Source organism: Brassica napus, chromosome C9 (assembly GCF_020379485.1).
Source record: "Brassica napus cultivar Da-Ae chromosome C9, Da-Ae, whole genome shotgun sequence".
Taxonomy (NCBI): Eukaryota; Viridiplantae; Streptophyta; class Magnoliopsida; order Brassicales; family Brassicaceae; genus Brassica; species Brassica napus.
In genome coordinates, this window is record NC_063452.1 from 29,335,249 (window position 1) to 29,353,073 (window position 17,825).

Sequence of the window (17,825 nt, forward strand, 5' to 3'; positions counted from 1 at the left end):
TTCAGCTTCCTAAAAGACAAATTGATAGAAAAAGGCGTCAACGTGCTGACAAACGAGGACACACTTCGAGGAAAACAGATAGATGACAGTCTACTAAAGCTGATAAGAGACTCGAAAGTGGCGTGGGGATCTTCTCGGAGAACTTTCCAGAGTCTGATTGGTGCTTGGACGAGCTAGTGGAGATCGAGAAGCAAATGAAACTAAAGAAGCTTGGTCCTCTTCCCATATTTTTCGCGGTTGAGACCTCACATGTTAAACTTATAGGACATAATCCTTTCACAGACATTTTACTGAAGTTGGAAGACAACGAGCGAGAAAAGGCTAGAAAAGACGGGAAGAAGGCGTTAGAGGATGCAGAGTAGAGGTTTTTCATGTGGAGGGGAGCTTTGAAATCTATACCGGGTCGGGCTTGATGTATAAAAAAACAGGTTCAATTATTTAGGGTGAATATATATAATTTTAAATAGTATAACAACAACCAACATCTGCTAGTAAAATCAAGCTTTTTGAATCTGCTTGATGCATTTGAATATAAGAGTATCTCTAACCCATTTTTATATTTCTTTATAGTATTTAAAGGAAAAGTTACTCCAATACATCTCGATCTCTTCTTTTAAAATATAAACAGGTATTTTTTATATTTAGGAGAAATATATATGTTATATTTATTCTAAATTTAATTTGAGAAAAAATGCATTGAAGTAAATTTTAACTATATTATAAAAATTATATTTTAAAGATAAAATTCCAAAATAAATAGTGTTTTTTTTTTGCAGATCGGAGGCAGGATTGGTTGGAGAAATGACCAACACAACTAAGAAGATCTCGGCCGATACTTCATCCAGCTAAAGATATGTTATTTCCACCCATTCTAGGAGGATCTTCACGATCATCAGCTTCATTTCCAGTCATCTGTATATAACATGATATATGCGTGCGTTTTTTTTTTTGACGTCGAAAGACCATTCTATTACTCAAGCTTGAGGTGGTCTGGATTACCAAACCGGAATAGAACAACCAATAAAATGTAACTCCCTATGGAAGGATCTAACAGTCTTAGCTAAAAATTCTGAAATATGTGTGCGTTTGTGTTAAACTTGTTACAAATAAAATATGTGTTGTGTGTCACATGTAAGAAGGAATGCTTGTGCGTGCTTTTGGGTTTCATTTGGAAGCCTCTGTTTGCGTTTAAAGGTTCCAGTTGGCTTTTATATGACTTGGATGTAAACAAGTCCTACTTCCTTTGTTTTTTTCTTATTTGTTTTTTGTTTTGTCCGCTTTTTTCAGTGTGAATAAGAGAAATCGGTTCCAAAAATGGGGAGAAGAGCTTTAAGTTGCCCATGTATTTGTAACAAACAATTTTTTTCCATCTGAATTTCATTGATAACATGGGAACGATACAAGGTTGAGATACTAAAGCCGGCGGAATACAAAGATATCACCGGAAACTAAGCCCAAAATCGGGAATCTAGAACCCAAACACACGGGCTACTAACCAACATCTGAAACTAAACACCTACTCCCCTTTAAAGAAACCCAGAAACAACCATTTAAAGATAAAAGAACAATGACTTAATGCGCTAAGACTAGCCGGGGTTCTTGCAACGAACGACGCAAGAGAGCAAGCAACGCGGATGACTTCTTCATGAAGAGCATAAACCTCATCTGAACCACCTGTTCACGATGAAAACAACCAAACCACTGCCATGAACTCAACAAATAAAACCAGGATGTAACAACATCCGCAAGAGCAGCATACTCAACCGCACCTTAAACCGTAAGCCTCCACGCCTCAACCTCTTTATATTGTCTCAACCAGACGAAGCCACGAGGAAAACAGAGACCAAATGAATACCAGGATAAACACTAAATGACAAGGCGGGGGAAGGCCTCCACAAACCTAAGAGACGAATAGGTGGTCTGAAACCACCTACTTCAACCACCTACTTCTCAAAGACCATAACCCGCACTTGCTCACCACACATCACCGCGAAATGCTACACCGTTGCTGAATCAAGCACCAACTAAGACAAGCTCGAAAATACATGAGAGATTAACTAGATTGAAACCCTCGGCCGAAGGTACACACCGATGACGGAGGACGACGGAAACGGAGCTTAAGGGTTCTTCTTGCTGAGACACCGAAGCATGAGCAGAGAAGACAGAACCACACAACTCACTACCGTCGTGGATATTCTCTCCGACCGGATCTGAGCCTAGACAAGCAGATCTGAAAACTAAACAAACCTGCAACACCAAAACATCCAGATCTACAGAGGGCTTGGAAATAAATCTGAGAAGAAATCACAGATCTATCAACAAAAAGCCTTAACAGCAGTAAATAATAGCACAACGGACCATCAGTAACCACCGAGAGGCACACAAAAGGAAGAGAAGGGTTGAGTAAACAAAAGAGACAACAACAAACGACTAACACCAGATGGACTGCTTGACGGCGACGTTGAAGACACGTCACCGCCGGAACCACTACAAAACAACCGGAGAAGAACCAGAAACTTAAGAGAGAAGGGGGTTGAGAAACTGTTGTTTGTAACAAACACTTTTACCCTTCAATTATCGCATGCGCAATTAAAATCTCCAAATGTTCGTTGACCCTACAAAAGTTGGAACAAAAAAGTCATCCTCAAAATCATGACCCTTTAATATTCTTCTTCATCGTTATCCACATCATCTCGTTTCTCTTGGTACATATCAGTGCTTTAAATTTAAAGCCTTTGTCCGCAATTCCCTTATGCCAATGGCGTTCTTTTTCTAAGCCGATAGTGGGTCCTACATAGGAATATCAAAGGAGGACCGGACCCTGTTTTATCTAAAATCACAGGACAAAAAAACCAAAGAAAATGTTGAAATGATCACTCACAAAACTTATATCTTGCATATTCACATTGTTTTATCCATTTATTCATGTGTATTTTCATCATATAGATTAGGATTTAGCCATGTCTAGGTTGTATTTTGCATACATATGTCTCTATTAGGTATTGGAGTACCACATGGAGTTCCTAGAGACATTTGGGAGCATTTGGAGCTCAAAGGAGGTGATTAGAGTGATCTTTGGATGAGCACTGCCTGGAGCGACTTCCTGGAGCGACTACATGAAGTCGCTGTGACACACATCCCGGAGCGACCTGGCTAGAGCGACATAGAGAGGTCGCTCGCGTTTCTATCGCGAGACACCCCTCCCAAAGCGACCTTCCCGGAGCGACATGGAGAGGTCGCTCGCGTTTCTATCGCGAGACACCCCTCCCAGAGCGACTTGCCAGAGCGACGCTCCGAGGTCGCTCGCGTTTCCATGGCGAGACGACACAAAACGAAGCCCGGAGCGACCTCTCAGAGCGACCCACTGAGGTCGCTCCCGAAGGCCGGAGCGACTTGTCGGAGCGACATGCCGAGGTCGCTCCGCGTCTATTGGCCTGTCGAACTCATGTTTTTCTAAGGGCCTTTTGGTCATTTCATTATGCACGTTTTACATTGCCAAAAAAACCTAAGTTAAGTACTTTTGTAAGCCACAGCAGGCAAGATATCTCTTTTTCCAGAGAAGAACTAGTAAAAACTTCTTTTGATTCAGACTTCATTGCTCTCATCTTGTGTTCTTGTAGATCATTCTTGTTCCTTGCTAGTAGAGTATTCATAATGCATCTTCTGAGTTGGTCTCTCAAAAGTTGATCTTTAGGCATTTTCCCACCCACAAGGTGTTTGATGAAATGTCTGAGACAACTCTCCTAAGCTTTTAACATACTTTACCAAAGACATTTGTTGTTAAAGGTGTTAAGATAGCCAATAGACTTGTTATTAATGATTGCTTTCATATTATTCAACCAAAGACATTTGATGTTTGAGATATGTTAGTAAATGAACATTCATCTAGACATAGAGTTTGTTTAAGATTGCGTCTAAGCTTAAGGTTGATAGTTTGATTGATCGTTTGCCATCCTTAGTTCGAAACTTGATCACCCAAGGTCTAATCCCTATGCCCATGAGTTCTCTTTTCCCTTAATTAAAAAAGTATCATTCTGTAACTGCTTTCTAGTATTAGTTGTAGTTTAAAACTCATCTAAATCATTGGTTGCACTTAGATTAAGTGAGTATTTGCATTCTCGGTGCTTTGATATCCCTCAGAACTGGTTTGACAATCTTTTATACGACAACATTTGTCTTAGGAGCCTTGAAAACTCCTAACATCAAATTGGCGCCGTTGCCAAATTCTGAGTAGATTTGAACATTGAGATTTAGTCACTTGCTTGAGACTAAGTCATTTTAATTTTGTTTTGTTACTGATTCTTCTTCTTCACCTACCTTTAACTTTCAGGTGTATGAACTTGAGGAGCAGGGGTCCATCAAACCTAGTTCCAATAGTAGCAGACATCAGAGCTTTAGAGAGGGAGTGTGCTAGAGCTAGAAGAGAAGAAGAAAAACAAGCCCACTTGCAGAGATTGGATATTGATATGGTAGATCCACCGCAAGGGGCAGAACACCAACCGCGGGCAGCTCGACCCATTGGTGCTTATGACTGGCCCAACATTCATGGTCATAGACTGGGAATCCGAGCACCAGCTGTGGCAGCCAACAACTTTGAGGTCAAGTCAGGACTCCTCAATGTGATCGAGAACAACAAATATCATGGCTAGGCTTTAGAGGACCCATCGATCACTTGGACAGGTTCGACAGCTACCGTGGGTTGTCAAAAACCAATGGTGTGTCAGAGGATGCCTTAAAGCTGAAGTTATTCCCTTTCTCTTTGGGGGATAAAGCGCGTCAGTGGGAGAAGTCCCTACCCAGCGACTCTATCACCACTTGGGATGACTGCAAGAAAGCATTCTTGGAGAAGTTTTTCTCTACTTCAAGAACTGCTAAGCTGAGAAATGAGTTTTCCAGCTTTCAACAGAAGAACTTGGAAGGCTTCAGTGAAGCCTGGGAGAGATTCAAGGGCTACCAAGCTCAATGCCCACACCACTAAAGAGAGCTTGCTGAGCACATTCTACCGTGGTGCTCTTCCTAAGTACAGGGCCAGACTGGATACAGCTAGCAATGGGTTCTTCTTGGGGAGAACTGAGGAAGATGCAGAGGAGCTGGTTGACAACATGGTAAAGAGTGATGCAGTCTACAGTGGAGACCACGACAGAGGCAGTCGAACAGATGATAAGCAGACGAGGAAGGAGTTGAAAGCTCTACAGGATAAGATAGACATCCTCCTTGCTAATAAAGCCACCCAAGAGCAGCTGCACTTTGTTGGTAACCCAAGCCAAGAGACACCACCTGTTGTCCATGAGGTTGAGGGTTTGGAAGGTCAGGAAGAGCTGTGTTTCATCAACAACAATGGTAGCTGATACAAAAAAGATCTCAACTTTCAGTACAACAACTACCAACAGAAATCCTATCCCAACAACCAACAGAGTGGTTATCCGCCTAGAAACAACCAGCAAGGCAGCTATCAGCCTCAGCAAAACCCCTCGTCTGGTTCCTCTGCTCCTCAAGAGAGCAGCACTGATACCTTATTGAAACAAATCTTGGAGTCTCAGACTAGAAGTGAGAAGCATGTTGGTTATGAGTTGAAGAACCTTCATTCCAAGATTGATGGGAGCTACAATGAGCTCAACAACAAGTTCTCACATCTTGCTTCTACAGTCAAGAATTTAGAGAATCAGTTTGCATCCATGAACACTCACCAGACTCGCCAGCAAGGATCTCTACCTGGAAAATCTGACCAAAACCCCAAGGAGGCCAAAGCTATCACCCTTAGGAGTGGTAAGAAGTTACCTCCTACAACCCTCACCAGGGATGCTAAGAAACTAGGTGAGGAGGTGGCCATCAACTTATATGATGAAGTGGTGATTGTTGATGAGAAAATCAATGATGAAATCTTGGAGAAGATTGTGGAAGCCAGAGGTAAAGGAAAGGTTGGGGAAGAGAAGAAAACAGTGAAAGATGGTGAAGTTCTTGCTCCAGCAAGTGAGAATTCTTTTGTTCCTCCTCCCTATGAACCCAAACTACCATTCCCTGGTAGATTCAAGAGGCAGCTGCTAGAGAAGTACAAGGCTCTGTTTGAGAAGCAAATGAGTGAAGCTCAGGTTGCAATGCCCATCATCGATGCTTTCATGTTGATTCCTCAATACAACAAGTTCCTGAAAGATGTTGTAGCTGCAAAGAAGAAGGAAATGAAAAGTATGATGATTCTTACCCATGAGTGCAGTGCCATCATCCAGAGGCTTGATGTTCTAGAGAAGTTAGAGGATCCAAGATGCTTCACACTACCTTGTGCTCTTGGACCTATGGTATTTGAGAAATGTCTCTGCGATTTGGGAGCTAGTGTCAGCGTGATGCCTTTGTCTGTTGCAAAGAAGCTTGGATTCACTCAGTACAAGAAGTGTAGACTCTCTCTGGTGTTAGCTGATCGTTCAGTGAAGTACCCTGTGGGCATCTTAGAGGACCTCCCTGTGAAGATTGGAAGGTATGAGATACCTACAGATTTTGTGGTGCTTGAGATGGGTGAGGAGGCTCAAGACCCATTGATTCTTGGAAGGCCATTCTTAGCTACAGCAGGAGCAATTGTTAAGGTGAAAGAGGGCACGATTGATCTCCATTTGGGTAAAGGGCATGTTCTCCACTTTGACATCAAGGGGGAAATGAAGAAACCAACTGTGTTCGGGCAAGCCTTCTACATTGAAGAGATGGGCACTCCTGCTGACGAGCACCTTGAAGAGTTACCACCTCAGGACGACGAGGAGGGAGCATCTCCCTCTACTCATTTTCCATAGAAGGTAACCCACTACTTTCCCTTGTATATACCATTTCGTTTTTGCATATTAGTTTTCTCTTTTTTGGTATCTCTCTCTCCTTGACAACACAAAGACTGTGTCATTTAAGTTTGGGGGAGGTACCAAGTATTTGATCATGTTTGCTTTGATGTTGTTTCATTGAGTCATGCATTGCATACCTATTTGCATATTAAAAAAAAAAAAAAAATCATTTTAGTTTGCATCATTTGCATTTCTAGTGGAGTCTAGAGCATATAGGTTGCATTCACTACCATTGGGAGCAATGATTTTAAATGCCTTGTAAACAACACTACTTTGCACCTGAGTAGCTTATGCACCTCTCAAAAAGACTTGTATGCTTCGAGCCTTGAAAAATCTTCCTGAAACTTGTTGATTGTTGAAACTCAGTCTTTGAAGCCAACTACAACCTTATTTGAACTGAACGAACTTAATGCATCTTGCTCATGGTCCCTTGTATACTGAATCATGGATATACACACTTGAGTTGTCACATCCTTTATGTCAATCTTTTTGACAACCTTTACTGGTAGACCTCTCCCCAAAATCTCTTCCTTCTTTTAAGCCTCCATTGATCGATGAGTGAGGCCTTTTTCGGAAAGTCTTACATGCACATAATGTTGAGAGTATCGGGAACGACAATGCTTGATCTTCATTCTTGCTAGATTAGGCACATTATTGTCTAGCCATAGGATGGGGGTGAGTGTTGTAAAGTTTGATTTGGGAGTATGAGAAAGTAGAAGGAAAAGAGTGAACTCTTGTGCTTAATTGACTAGTCTTTATGGGATAAGTAGAGAAACTTCTAGCTCAATTTGTGAAAAGTCTTGGCCCCCAAACATTAAAAAAAAAAAAAAAAAAAAAAGAGAGAAAGAATAAAGAAAAGGGGGCTAGCAAAATTAGTATGAGATAAGAGGTGTTCAAAAAGTGTAAGAAATCCCTTGTAAAAAAAAAAAAGAGTCTTATGTTGGGAAATGCTTTTGAAGTCCTTGGGTGAGAGATGTGAGTTGGGGTTAGAATGGGAAAATGAATGTGTATCATATATGTTTGGGAAAAGGGTAGAACAATGGAGATTGAGCATTGTATGCATGAGTTGATCCCTTTCTTAGATATATTATGTGCAATGTCAAGGCTACTTGTCTTGAGAGTATACCACCTTAAATATCATATATCTTGAACCCCTTGACTCACTTGATTAAAAAGCCTCCCCTTACCCAAATGATTTGGACCAATTGACCATTTGCAAGAATTCACTTGATGCTATGCTTAATGAACTTGAGAGTTGGCTGATTTGCATGTGTGAATGCATGATGATGAGTGTAGGGATGAAAAGAGTTGAGATAGGCCTAGAGAAACTAGAGTATAATAAGAGAGGGTGTACTAATGCCGAATTTAGATGTTGATTTGAGTGCTTTGTGTGTTTCTTTTGGCTATGAGCTCCCACCTTCAAATCTCTCTCCCTAAGAGTTCTAGAAAGTTCACTTGAGGACAAGTAAAAGAATAAGTTTGGGGGAGTTGATATCTTGCATATTCACATTGTTTTATCCATTTATTCATGTGCATTTTCATCATATAGATTAGGATTTAGCCATGTCTAGGTTGCATTTTGCATACATATGTCTCTATTAGGTATTGGAGTACCACATGGAGTTCCTGGAGACATTTGAGAGCATTTGGAGCTCAAGGGAGGTGATTAGAGTGATCTTTGGACGAGCACTGCCTGGAGCGACTTCCCAGAGCGACTACATGAAGTCGCTGTGACACACATCCCAGAGCGACCTGGCCAGAGCGACATAGAGAGGTCGCTCGCGTTTCTATCGCGAGACACCCCTCCCAGAGCGACCTTCCCGGAGCGACATGGAGAGGTCGCTCGCGTTTCTATCGCGAGACACCCCTCCCAGAGCGACTTGCCAGAGCGACGCTCCGAGGTCGCTCGCGTTTCCATGGCGAGACGACACAAAACGAAGCCCGGAGCGACCTCTCAGAGCGACCCACTGAGGTCGCTCCCGAAGGCCGGAGCGACTTGTCGGAGCGACATGCCGAGGTCGCTCCGCGTCTATTTGCCTGTCAAACTCATGTTTTTCTAAGGGCCTTTTGGTCATTTCATTATGCACGTTTTACATTGCCAAAAAAACCTAAGTTAAGTACTTTTGTAAGCCACAACAGGCAAGATATCTCTTTTTCCAGAGAAGAACTAGTAAAAACTTCTTTTGATTCAGATTTCATTGCTCTCCTCTTGTGTTCTTGTTGATTTCTTATCTACATCTCTACATGATTAATCTAAAATCCACCATGGGTTTAAGAGGAATCATGGAGATTAGTGAGTAATCACCTTTTGAATTCATGGGTTAGGGAGATCAAGGGTGATTAGGTTAGTTCTATGATGTTTTAGTGTAGATCATTCTTGTTCCTTGCTAGTAGAGTATTCATAATGCATCTTCTGAGTTGGTCTCTCAAAAGTTGATCTTTAGGCATTTCCCACCACAAGGTGTTTGATGAAATGTCTGAGACAACTCCTAAGCTTTTAACATACTTTACCAAAGACATTTGTTGTTAAAGGTGTTAAGATAGCCAATAGACTTGTTACTAATGATTGCTTTCATATTATTCAACCAAAGACATTTGATGTTTGAGATATGTTAGTAAATGAACATTCATCTAGACATAGAGTTTGTTTAAGATTGCGTCTAAGCTTAAGGTTGATAGTTTGATTGATCGTTTGCCATCCTTAGTTCGAAACTTGCACCCAAGGTATAATCCCTATGCCCATGAGTTCTTTTTTCCCTTAGTCAAAAAAGTATCATTCTGTAACTGTTTTCTAGTATTAGTAGTAGTTTAAAACTCATCTAAATCAGTGGTTGCACTTAGATTAAATGAGTACTTGCATTCTCGGTGCTTTGATATCCCTCAGAACTGGTTCGGCAATCTTTTATACTACAACATTTTTCTTAGGAGTCTTGAAAACTCCTAACATCACTTGCGGAGTATGAGCACTTGACACAAACCAGTCGCTATTTTTCCCGCTTTATCAGACCGGAGTTTACTGTTGAGTGATGTGGAACAGCAAAAAAAAAAAACATATCTTGGGTTACAAGGAAAATCGTTACACATAATTGTCTTGTGTTACAAGATATATAGTTTTTTTGTTGACCAGTGAAAAGGCTTAAACAACAAAGATAAAGCAGAAGTTCAAATGCTATATGATGCAACTTTCTTAATTGGTCGGATGAGGATTGAACTTCACTGATTCTAGCCACACGAGCTCCTTAATCTCTTCTTCAGTGGAAGACGGATTCTCAAAATCGAAACTGAAATGGTTGGAACAAACAGGCTCGTCGTTAAGGTCGTGAAGTGCTGACAAGAAAGGATGACACAATGCTTCCTCAACTGCAAGACAAAAAGAGCCATGTTCCAATATCAGTCTTATACCACAATCTCAGTATATGCACATAACATAACCATACCAGTGATGCGTTTTTCAGGATCAAACACTAGCATTTTCTCCAGCAGGTCGATAGCTATAGAACTCATACTAGGAAACCTAGCTGCAAAGCTCTGCCTCGGGAGCTTCGGTAGTTCTTTGACATACTTTCTCGCATTCTCGCTTCTGAGAAACTCTAGGCTCGTTCCGTCAGGTGATCCTATCAACTATATAACATAGCACACATAAAAGACATAAGCTTAATGCATTGGTCCTGAATCTTTCTGTCTGAGAACAAACCTCGGTTATAAGTTTAAGCTGGTGGACATAGTCTTTCCCAGGGAATAGAGGTTCCCTTGTCATGATCTCAGCAAATATGCAGCCAACAGACCAGACATCAATCGCAGATGTGTACTCAGAACTATTAAGAAGCAGCTCTGGTGCTCGGTACCATCTTGTTACAACATACTCGGTCATGAGATCTGTCTCAGATGTCGTCCTTGCCAAACCGAAGTCTGCAATCTTAAGGTCGCAGTTTGCATTCAGAAGCAAGTTACTCGGCTTAAGGTCGCGATGCAATACATTTGCTGAATGTATGTATTTGAGTCCACGTAGAATCTGATACAAGAAGTACTGCGGAGAACAGAAGAAGAGTCAAGTCATATAGTAGCAAGTAGTAAGAAATGAATAAGAGAGAAAAGTTGTGAAATGCTAAAACCTGACAATGATCATCAGTCAAGGGCTGATCTGAACGAATAATCTGATGAAGATCAGTATCCATTAACTCATATACTATATAAACATCTGTGAATGTCTCCTTCTTTGGAGGTCTGATGATGTCTTTTATGATGACAACCTGTAATAACGAAGACCATTTTACTTTAGCTACAACTCTAATCGTTTAATAATAGAGTAGAAGTAGCCTTACGTTTTCATGTTCTAAATGACGAAGTAGCTTAATCTCTCTCAGCGTTCGCTTAGCATCTACTTTGTTGTCAAACGCTTTACCTATCTTCTTGATTGCAATCTCTTCGTGTGTCTCCGAATCTACTGCAGCACTAGAACAATACAATGTAATCTCATCAATCATTTGCTTTCACAATATTATCATATTCAAAAGATTATTTAAAGGCAGAACCTTTCTTGAACCAATTTAAAAATAAAAATAAAAAAAAACAGAACTTTCCAAGCAACCCTGATTTAACAACAGATTACAAAAAAAAAGGGGTTTAAAATTGGTACCAGACAAAGCCGTAAGCTCCTCTACCGATTGGTCGGATAGGAGGAACATACTTGTTGGAGACTTCAAACATGTTTCCATAGACATTGTGCTGAAAATATCTTCCTCCATGAACAAGTACTCCTTTTATGTTGTTTTCTGTCGCTGACTCAGTTTCAGAGGACATTTTCAAATCAAGATTGACACAAAGATAAAAAACCCCAGATTCTAATTTTTCGAGATGAAGAAGAGATCAAAGCATGTCTGGAGATTTTAACGAAGAAAATTAAAATTAAATTAATAAGTTGAGAGACTCGTCAGAGGACAACGACTCTTTTTTTTCCAAGTTTGAATTGTTTTGAATAAGTCAAAGGGATCATCGAATATTCGTCCGCCACGTGTTCCTGTAATAAAGCCTGCTTAGCTGCCACCAAATGTAGATGAGAAAACTCTATGGCCCGGCCCATCTATTTAATGGCGAGGGACGCCTACCTAATTATCTATTCTATTTCTATGTTTAAATTGAAATACTGCTGCCATTAAATGAAATAAAACAGTAAGTAGCTCCAGAAAATAACTTAAGGTGGGGCACAATATATAAATTTATGTTATATTAAATATAATTTAATTAATTAAATTTAACTAATATTAAATATATTAAATTAAACTATTGTTTTTACAAACATTAGTCATTAGTTTCTCTCAAAATGAATAAAATATAAAATAAATTATTTTAGCATTTTTTTTATTAATATTCATTTTCAGTTTTATTTTAAAATTATATATACACAAAGTAATTTTATTATAAAAATTTATTCCTTTTATTTTTATTTTTTTTTCTTAAGTAGTTGAAAACAGACTTAATAAAAATGATTTGTTACAGTTAAATTTTAATAACTTATAAGTTTATATTAAAAAAAAAAGGTGACTGAAATACTATAAAGTGGCTACTATTATTCTAAAATACTTTCAATCTAAATATCATAATATTTGTGTTTATGAATTATTGTCTAAGGTTTAGTATTTAAGGAGTGGAGTTGGAATAAATAATTTAAAAAGTCATTTTCTAAAACTAAATTTGATATGTGACATCAAGTTTGTGGTATAATTAAAACTCCCATATTAAGAAAGAAAACAAAATGGTTATAAAAAGAATAGTTTTAGGTAGTAAAATCAAAAGAACTTATTTAATGGAATAGTAATTTAAAATGTGTAGAAAATTAAAGAAGAGAAATGCAATATATGTTGTTCGAACCTGGACACGCAATTTAGTCTTTACGACTGAATCAGGTACACATTTCTTTATTTATATAGTTGCATAAGAAATATATAGAAGTTAGCATGGGGCACCTGCCACACCCACTTCCTACGTGGATCCGCCCCTGGTTACGCTAGGCCGAAACAAGCATGGAGATTGCTAATTAAACCTTCCTCATGCTCTCAAGGGTCTTCAAGGCTAAATATTACAGGAGTACCAATATCTTAGAAGCTATAAGCTATCAATCTTGAGAAGTATAATTCAAGCCATGCCTCTGATATGAAAATATACTAAGTGGGTTGTTGGCAGTAGAGAGAAAATTCAGGTTTGGAAGGACCAATGGTTCCATGGAGGAGAAAACGAAATACCTGCAGAACTGGGAACTGCTTTATTTCCAGATTTGTTAATAAAATATTTATTTCTACCAAATAAATTTTGGGATTTTCAAAAGATTCAATTCCTAATCCAATAACAAGATATTTCAAAAGTCTTGTAGATTCGTCCTAGCTGCTCAGGAGCGCAAGATATATTGTTGTGGATTTCAAGTAAATCAGGAGAATATACGGTTCAGGCTGGATACTATATGCAAAAGGAAATGGACAGAGAGAGTCTCAGCAATCAGGTTCTTCCCTCTCCTTCAACACAGAGCACACACTTTTCACTAAACTATGGAAACTAAAATTACCACTAAAGTTAAAAGATATTTTGGTGGAAATTTCTCCTTAATGGATTATCAGTTGCTGATAAGTAGGAGAGGAATTAAGAATTATAATCTCTGTCAACTCTGCGGAGAAGAAAGAGAAACAATACATCACATATTAATATTCTGTAGAGTTCCTAGAGACATTTGTATTTCTGTTGTGGCGAATTTTCGGAACTCCGACAGAATAATGATGCTATGCTTCACTTCTTTCAATATTTGTTAGATAAGTCCAAGTTCCATTCTCAAAGCAGACTTCCTTTCTTTATAAGATGGAGGATTTGGAATATGCAAAACAAACTTGTTTTTGAAAACAGAAGGGAGCATATCATCTAGATCGTACATACAATAATCATGGTTGAGGGAGTTTGGAATGATGCTGTTCAACATAATGCGAGTACTCCTCCCTTGACTCAAATAATGCAACCTACCAACCACAAACAAACTACTACAGATAGAGTTGGAGTCATGTTGTCCTTGTTCAGCTAAGAAGGTACCCCTTGTCTCCAAGGAAGCTCTGCAATTGATCCTACCATCTCACACCTCATAGTAGAAGCAATGGCTATGTGGTTAGCGTTTCAGAAACTTCATGTACTTGTATATCAAGATGTTGTTTTCTTAGGAGACTGCTTGGAGCTTTTCAAGAGTTTGGAAACTATATCACGGGATGGAAGTGGCGGTTCATACACTATCAACGAAGCACATTCCACTATATATCTTTAGCTAGATATAATGATTTCTCTTTGCATCATGTCCCTAGAAACCAAGTTAGTGTTGCTGATCACCTAGCTAAAAAAGCCAGGGTTAACAATCAAGGCTATGTAATTTCCTGGCAAAACTACTAAGCCATTGTAACTTACCTTTACATGAAATGAGAAAAATATGTTGACAAAAAAAAGTAGTACGCTAGGCGGAGCTGAACCGGAGCATCAAAACCCGTCGAACAAGCTTGAACCAAAAGAACCACCAAACAATTTTTCAAACGGAAGCAGAGGAGATGACTGATACGAAATGAACATGGCACAATCCGGATAGAACACATCAACAAAGACTAGCATCATTTTAATTAACCCATCAGAAAGGCTCGAAAAAAGACAAATCAATCAATATAAGAAAATATAAGGCCCCAACCAAAAAGACAACCAACCACCACAGCCATGACCAGGTTCACCACGGTAACAACAATGAATAACACATCAGCAATCAAACCACAAGACATGAGGAAGCAAGGAAAGAGATCCGAGGAGACTCACCCCGGTTGCATCCACCGAGCTTCACCAGACACCCGCAAGGAAGATATAAACCTCAAGACTCCATCCCGGCTTAGTTGATCTTGGAACCGAACCGAACTCAAACTCGAATAGATATCTGAAAAAACTCAAAATTTTTAAAAACCCCAAAATCATAAAAACCTGAACCAATTTCAAATTAATATCTAAAACATCTAAAGATCTCAAAACATATATAAATTAATTATCTGTTACATGAATAATTAATTAAAGTATTTTATTTAATGTCTATTTTTGGTATTTTGTTAAATATTTGAGGTTTTATGTTTTGACAATTGGATTTGAAGTTTGATTATGGATACGTTTGTTTTTGAAATTTAAAAATATTGCTATATTTTAAAGTTAAAATGATATTTTATAAGTTATAGAACTGTGATTATCGATAAAACTGTGAGGCTAAAGCTATCAGTCAAAAAGAAGGGGAAGCACTTTGAAAAAGGGTTGATAACATGGTTTGAACAAGGCAAGACCAATGAAGAATAAGCAAAAACGTTTATTTTATATTTCTTTATACATAATAAAATAAAAAAATGTATTTAATGTAACACAGTTTTTTGTTTGAATAAATTTTACATGCATTAGGAAATTTTTTTTGTTAATTTTAAGTTGTTTATGTTTTTGTTCGGTTATCAACCACTTCAGAATTATGCCATCACACTTTTGTTAGAGCAAATTTTTAAACTTCCAAGTTCATCAACTAAATTATTTACTTTCAAATTATATAAGCACGTATTTGGATAACCGAAACCAAAATTAAATTGAAGCTAAATTTAAAATGTCGTTTGTGATGTATTACTATATCTTAATCGAATCCGAAAAACATGTCTCGAACCCGATTAAAAACACAAAGGCCCTAGTCTAATCGTAGTTATAAGTTTTATAGAGTTCGGAATTGTAACTTGGTTTTATGAAATACACAACACAAATATGCTCATCTGTCAGTTCAAAAAAAAAAAAATATATATATATATATATATATATGCTCATCTGTGTAGAAAGTAAATTCAAAAGGAAATAAAATACTGAAGCAGAAAGAAAAGAGCAATTATTTGCCGAAAAGAAAACAAAAAGGCAAAAACGAGAAGAGAGAAGAACAAGTCTCTGGTTCCACTACCCGACAAAGACATGTCTTCCATATAATGGACTTTTGCTCTCTGGTCAAAAAAATCCCCAAAAACCCCTCTCCAATTTCATTTCTCTTCCTCCAAAAAAAGATTCTCTCTTTCTTCCTCAGAAACTGATTCACAAATCTCTTCTCGTTTCCCGTTTCAAATGGCGCCGGTGACGGAGCATCAGGGGTCGTTCCTAAGTCGAATCAGCCGTCGCAATCAAATCGTTTCCATGGACGTCAACCACGACCAAGAACTCAAAGAACTCGAAGATTTCCAGAAACACGTTGCTCAGCGCTTCACGGAGTTAATATCTCCGTCAGAAGAATCCGACCCGATGCTCTCGATCCAGTGGCTACGGAAGCTTCTCGATGCTTTCATGTCTTGCGAATCGGGGTTTCAATCGGTGCTAACCGCGAACCCGGCTCAGATCTCTAAACCGCTCGTACCGGAGACGCTCGACCGTATCGTTAAGGCGCTTGATATCTGTACAGCTGTAGTCAACGGCGTTGACTCAGTCAGACAAAGCGAGCGTCTCGCTGAGATCGCCGTTACGGCGTTGAAACAGCAGCCGTTAAGTGACGGAAGCGTTAGGAGAGCTAAACGGGCTCTCACAAGCCTCCTCGTCGCTTTAAACGCGGATAAGAACAGCGGTGGAAGCGGTAGGAGGACAACGACGGAGCAGTCGTCGTCGTTTGGCCGGGGCAGCGGCGGAGGAGGATGCGTGAGCAAGAACTGGTCAACCTCGAAGCAGATTCAAGCAATGGCGGCGAATCTTGTACTTCCACGTGGCGGAGAGGCGTCTCCGATGTTTATAATGAGTAGTGTGATGGTGATGGTGATGTGGACGCTAGTTGCGGCGGTTCCTTGTCAGGCAAGTAACGGTTTGACGGTTCATTTGCCGTTGCCGAGGCATCAGGTCTGGGCTAGCGCGGCCGCGAGCATCCAGGAGAGGATCGGAGAAGAGCTGAAACGCAAGGAGAAGCGCTGTGGTGGTGGTGGAGGATTGATGGAGGAGATGCAGAGGATGGAGAGGGTTGGGTTGAAGCTGATGGAGTTCGCTGATGGGTTTAGGTTTGATGGAGAGGAGGAAGTGAAGGCGGAAGTGGAGGAGATGGAGGAGATTTGCCGGAAAATGGAAGATGGGCTTGACGGTTTACAGAGACAAGTTAGAGAAGTGTTTCATAGGTTGGTGAAAAGCAGAAGTGAGATTCTTGAAGCTATTGAGCATTGTAATATCTAGATCCCTAGAGTAAAAAGAAGATAGGGTGCGATTGTGATTTATTAAATAATTAATCTTTTTATGTATATAATCTACAATTGGTATTAGGTATAGCCATGTTGATTGATGTTCATTCGTTCGTTGTAGGATCCTGCGACTCGTCACAGCGACCAATTGGTTTAAGATATGGCCATGTTCTTTTGTTGTTTGTACTGAGACTAAAAAACTCTGTTGTGACTACACAGTTTGATTTTTCTTTTTCAAATTCGCCAAATGTTTTGCGCCAAATGTTTTGCAGTGGAATTTGATGATTTTAATAGTTGAGAGGATTTTACAAGTTAACTAGATTTAACAAATTTTATCAAATACTTTTACATAGTTTTTTATTACTTGTGTATAGAATTCTATTGATTGTTATTAATTTTAAAGTAAGAAATTAATGGTGGTAGAAAAAAAGGAAAGAAAATCATTTCAATTAAGGCAATTCTTAAACAACTTTTAAAAAAGTTTTTGTCACAAAAAAAATCTCAAGAAATAAAATGACCAAAAAATTTAATTTCTACTTCTTACTTTATAGATATATAAATAATAAAAAATAAAAAATATTTTTTTATATAATTTAAAAACATATGTTTTAAATTTGAATTTTTGTAAAAAAAAATTGAATTATTATTTTTGAAATGTTTTTTTTTTAAATTCGAAAGTGCTTTTTAAAACAATTTTTACAATTTTTATTTTAAATTTTTAATATTTTTTTCCATTTTTTTAAGTTGTGAATTGTATTATGTTAAAGTTGTGATTTGTATATTATTTTAT

The 17,825-nt window shown here is 38.7% G+C and overlaps 2 protein-coding genes, 1 long non-coding RNA gene and 1 other non-coding gene across 4 annotated transcripts; 1 reads left to right on the plus strand and 3 right to left on the minus strand.

Annotated features, from left to right (window-relative positions):
* Positions 1-1,345: 1,345 nt before the first annotated feature.
* Positions 1,346-3,659, minus strand: LOC125592914. Its single transcript, XR_007328656.1, has 2 exons — positions 2,568-3,659; positions 1,346-2,247 (listed from the first exon to the last, which is right to left on the minus strand). It is a non-coding gene; the product is annotated as an uncharacterized LOC125592914 (long non-coding RNA).
* A 1,214-nt stretch (positions 3,660-4,873) lies between these two features.
* LOC125593619 lies at positions 4,874-4,977 on the minus strand. The gene has a single exon (XR_007329519.1). It is a non-coding gene; the product is annotated as a small nucleolar RNA R71 (small nucleolar RNA).
* A 5,028-nt stretch (positions 4,978-10,005) lies between these two features.
* Positions 10,006-11,618, minus strand: LOC106445180 (mitogen-activated protein kinase 5-like). The gene is made up of 6 exons (NM_001315977.1): positions 11,455-11,618; positions 11,141-11,270; positions 10,931-11,068; positions 10,513-10,845; positions 10,256-10,439; positions 10,006-10,178 (listed from the first exon to the last, which is right to left on the minus strand). Exons 1-6 carry the CDS (start codon positions 11,616-11,618, stop codon positions 10,006-10,008), a joined length of 1,122 nt encoding a protein of 373 aa, NP_001302906.1.
* A 4,113-nt stretch (positions 11,619-15,731) lies between these two features.
* Positions 15,732-17,217, plus strand: LOC106445178 (protein ROH1). Its single transcript, XM_013886695.3, has one exon. The coding sequence runs from the start codon at positions 15,951-15,953 to the stop codon at positions 17,028-17,030; it is 1,080 nt and encodes a 359-aa protein (XP_013742149.1). The 5' UTR covers positions 15,732-15,950; the 3' UTR covers positions 17,031-17,217.
* The last annotated feature ends 608 nt before the right edge of the window (positions 17,218-17,825 follow it).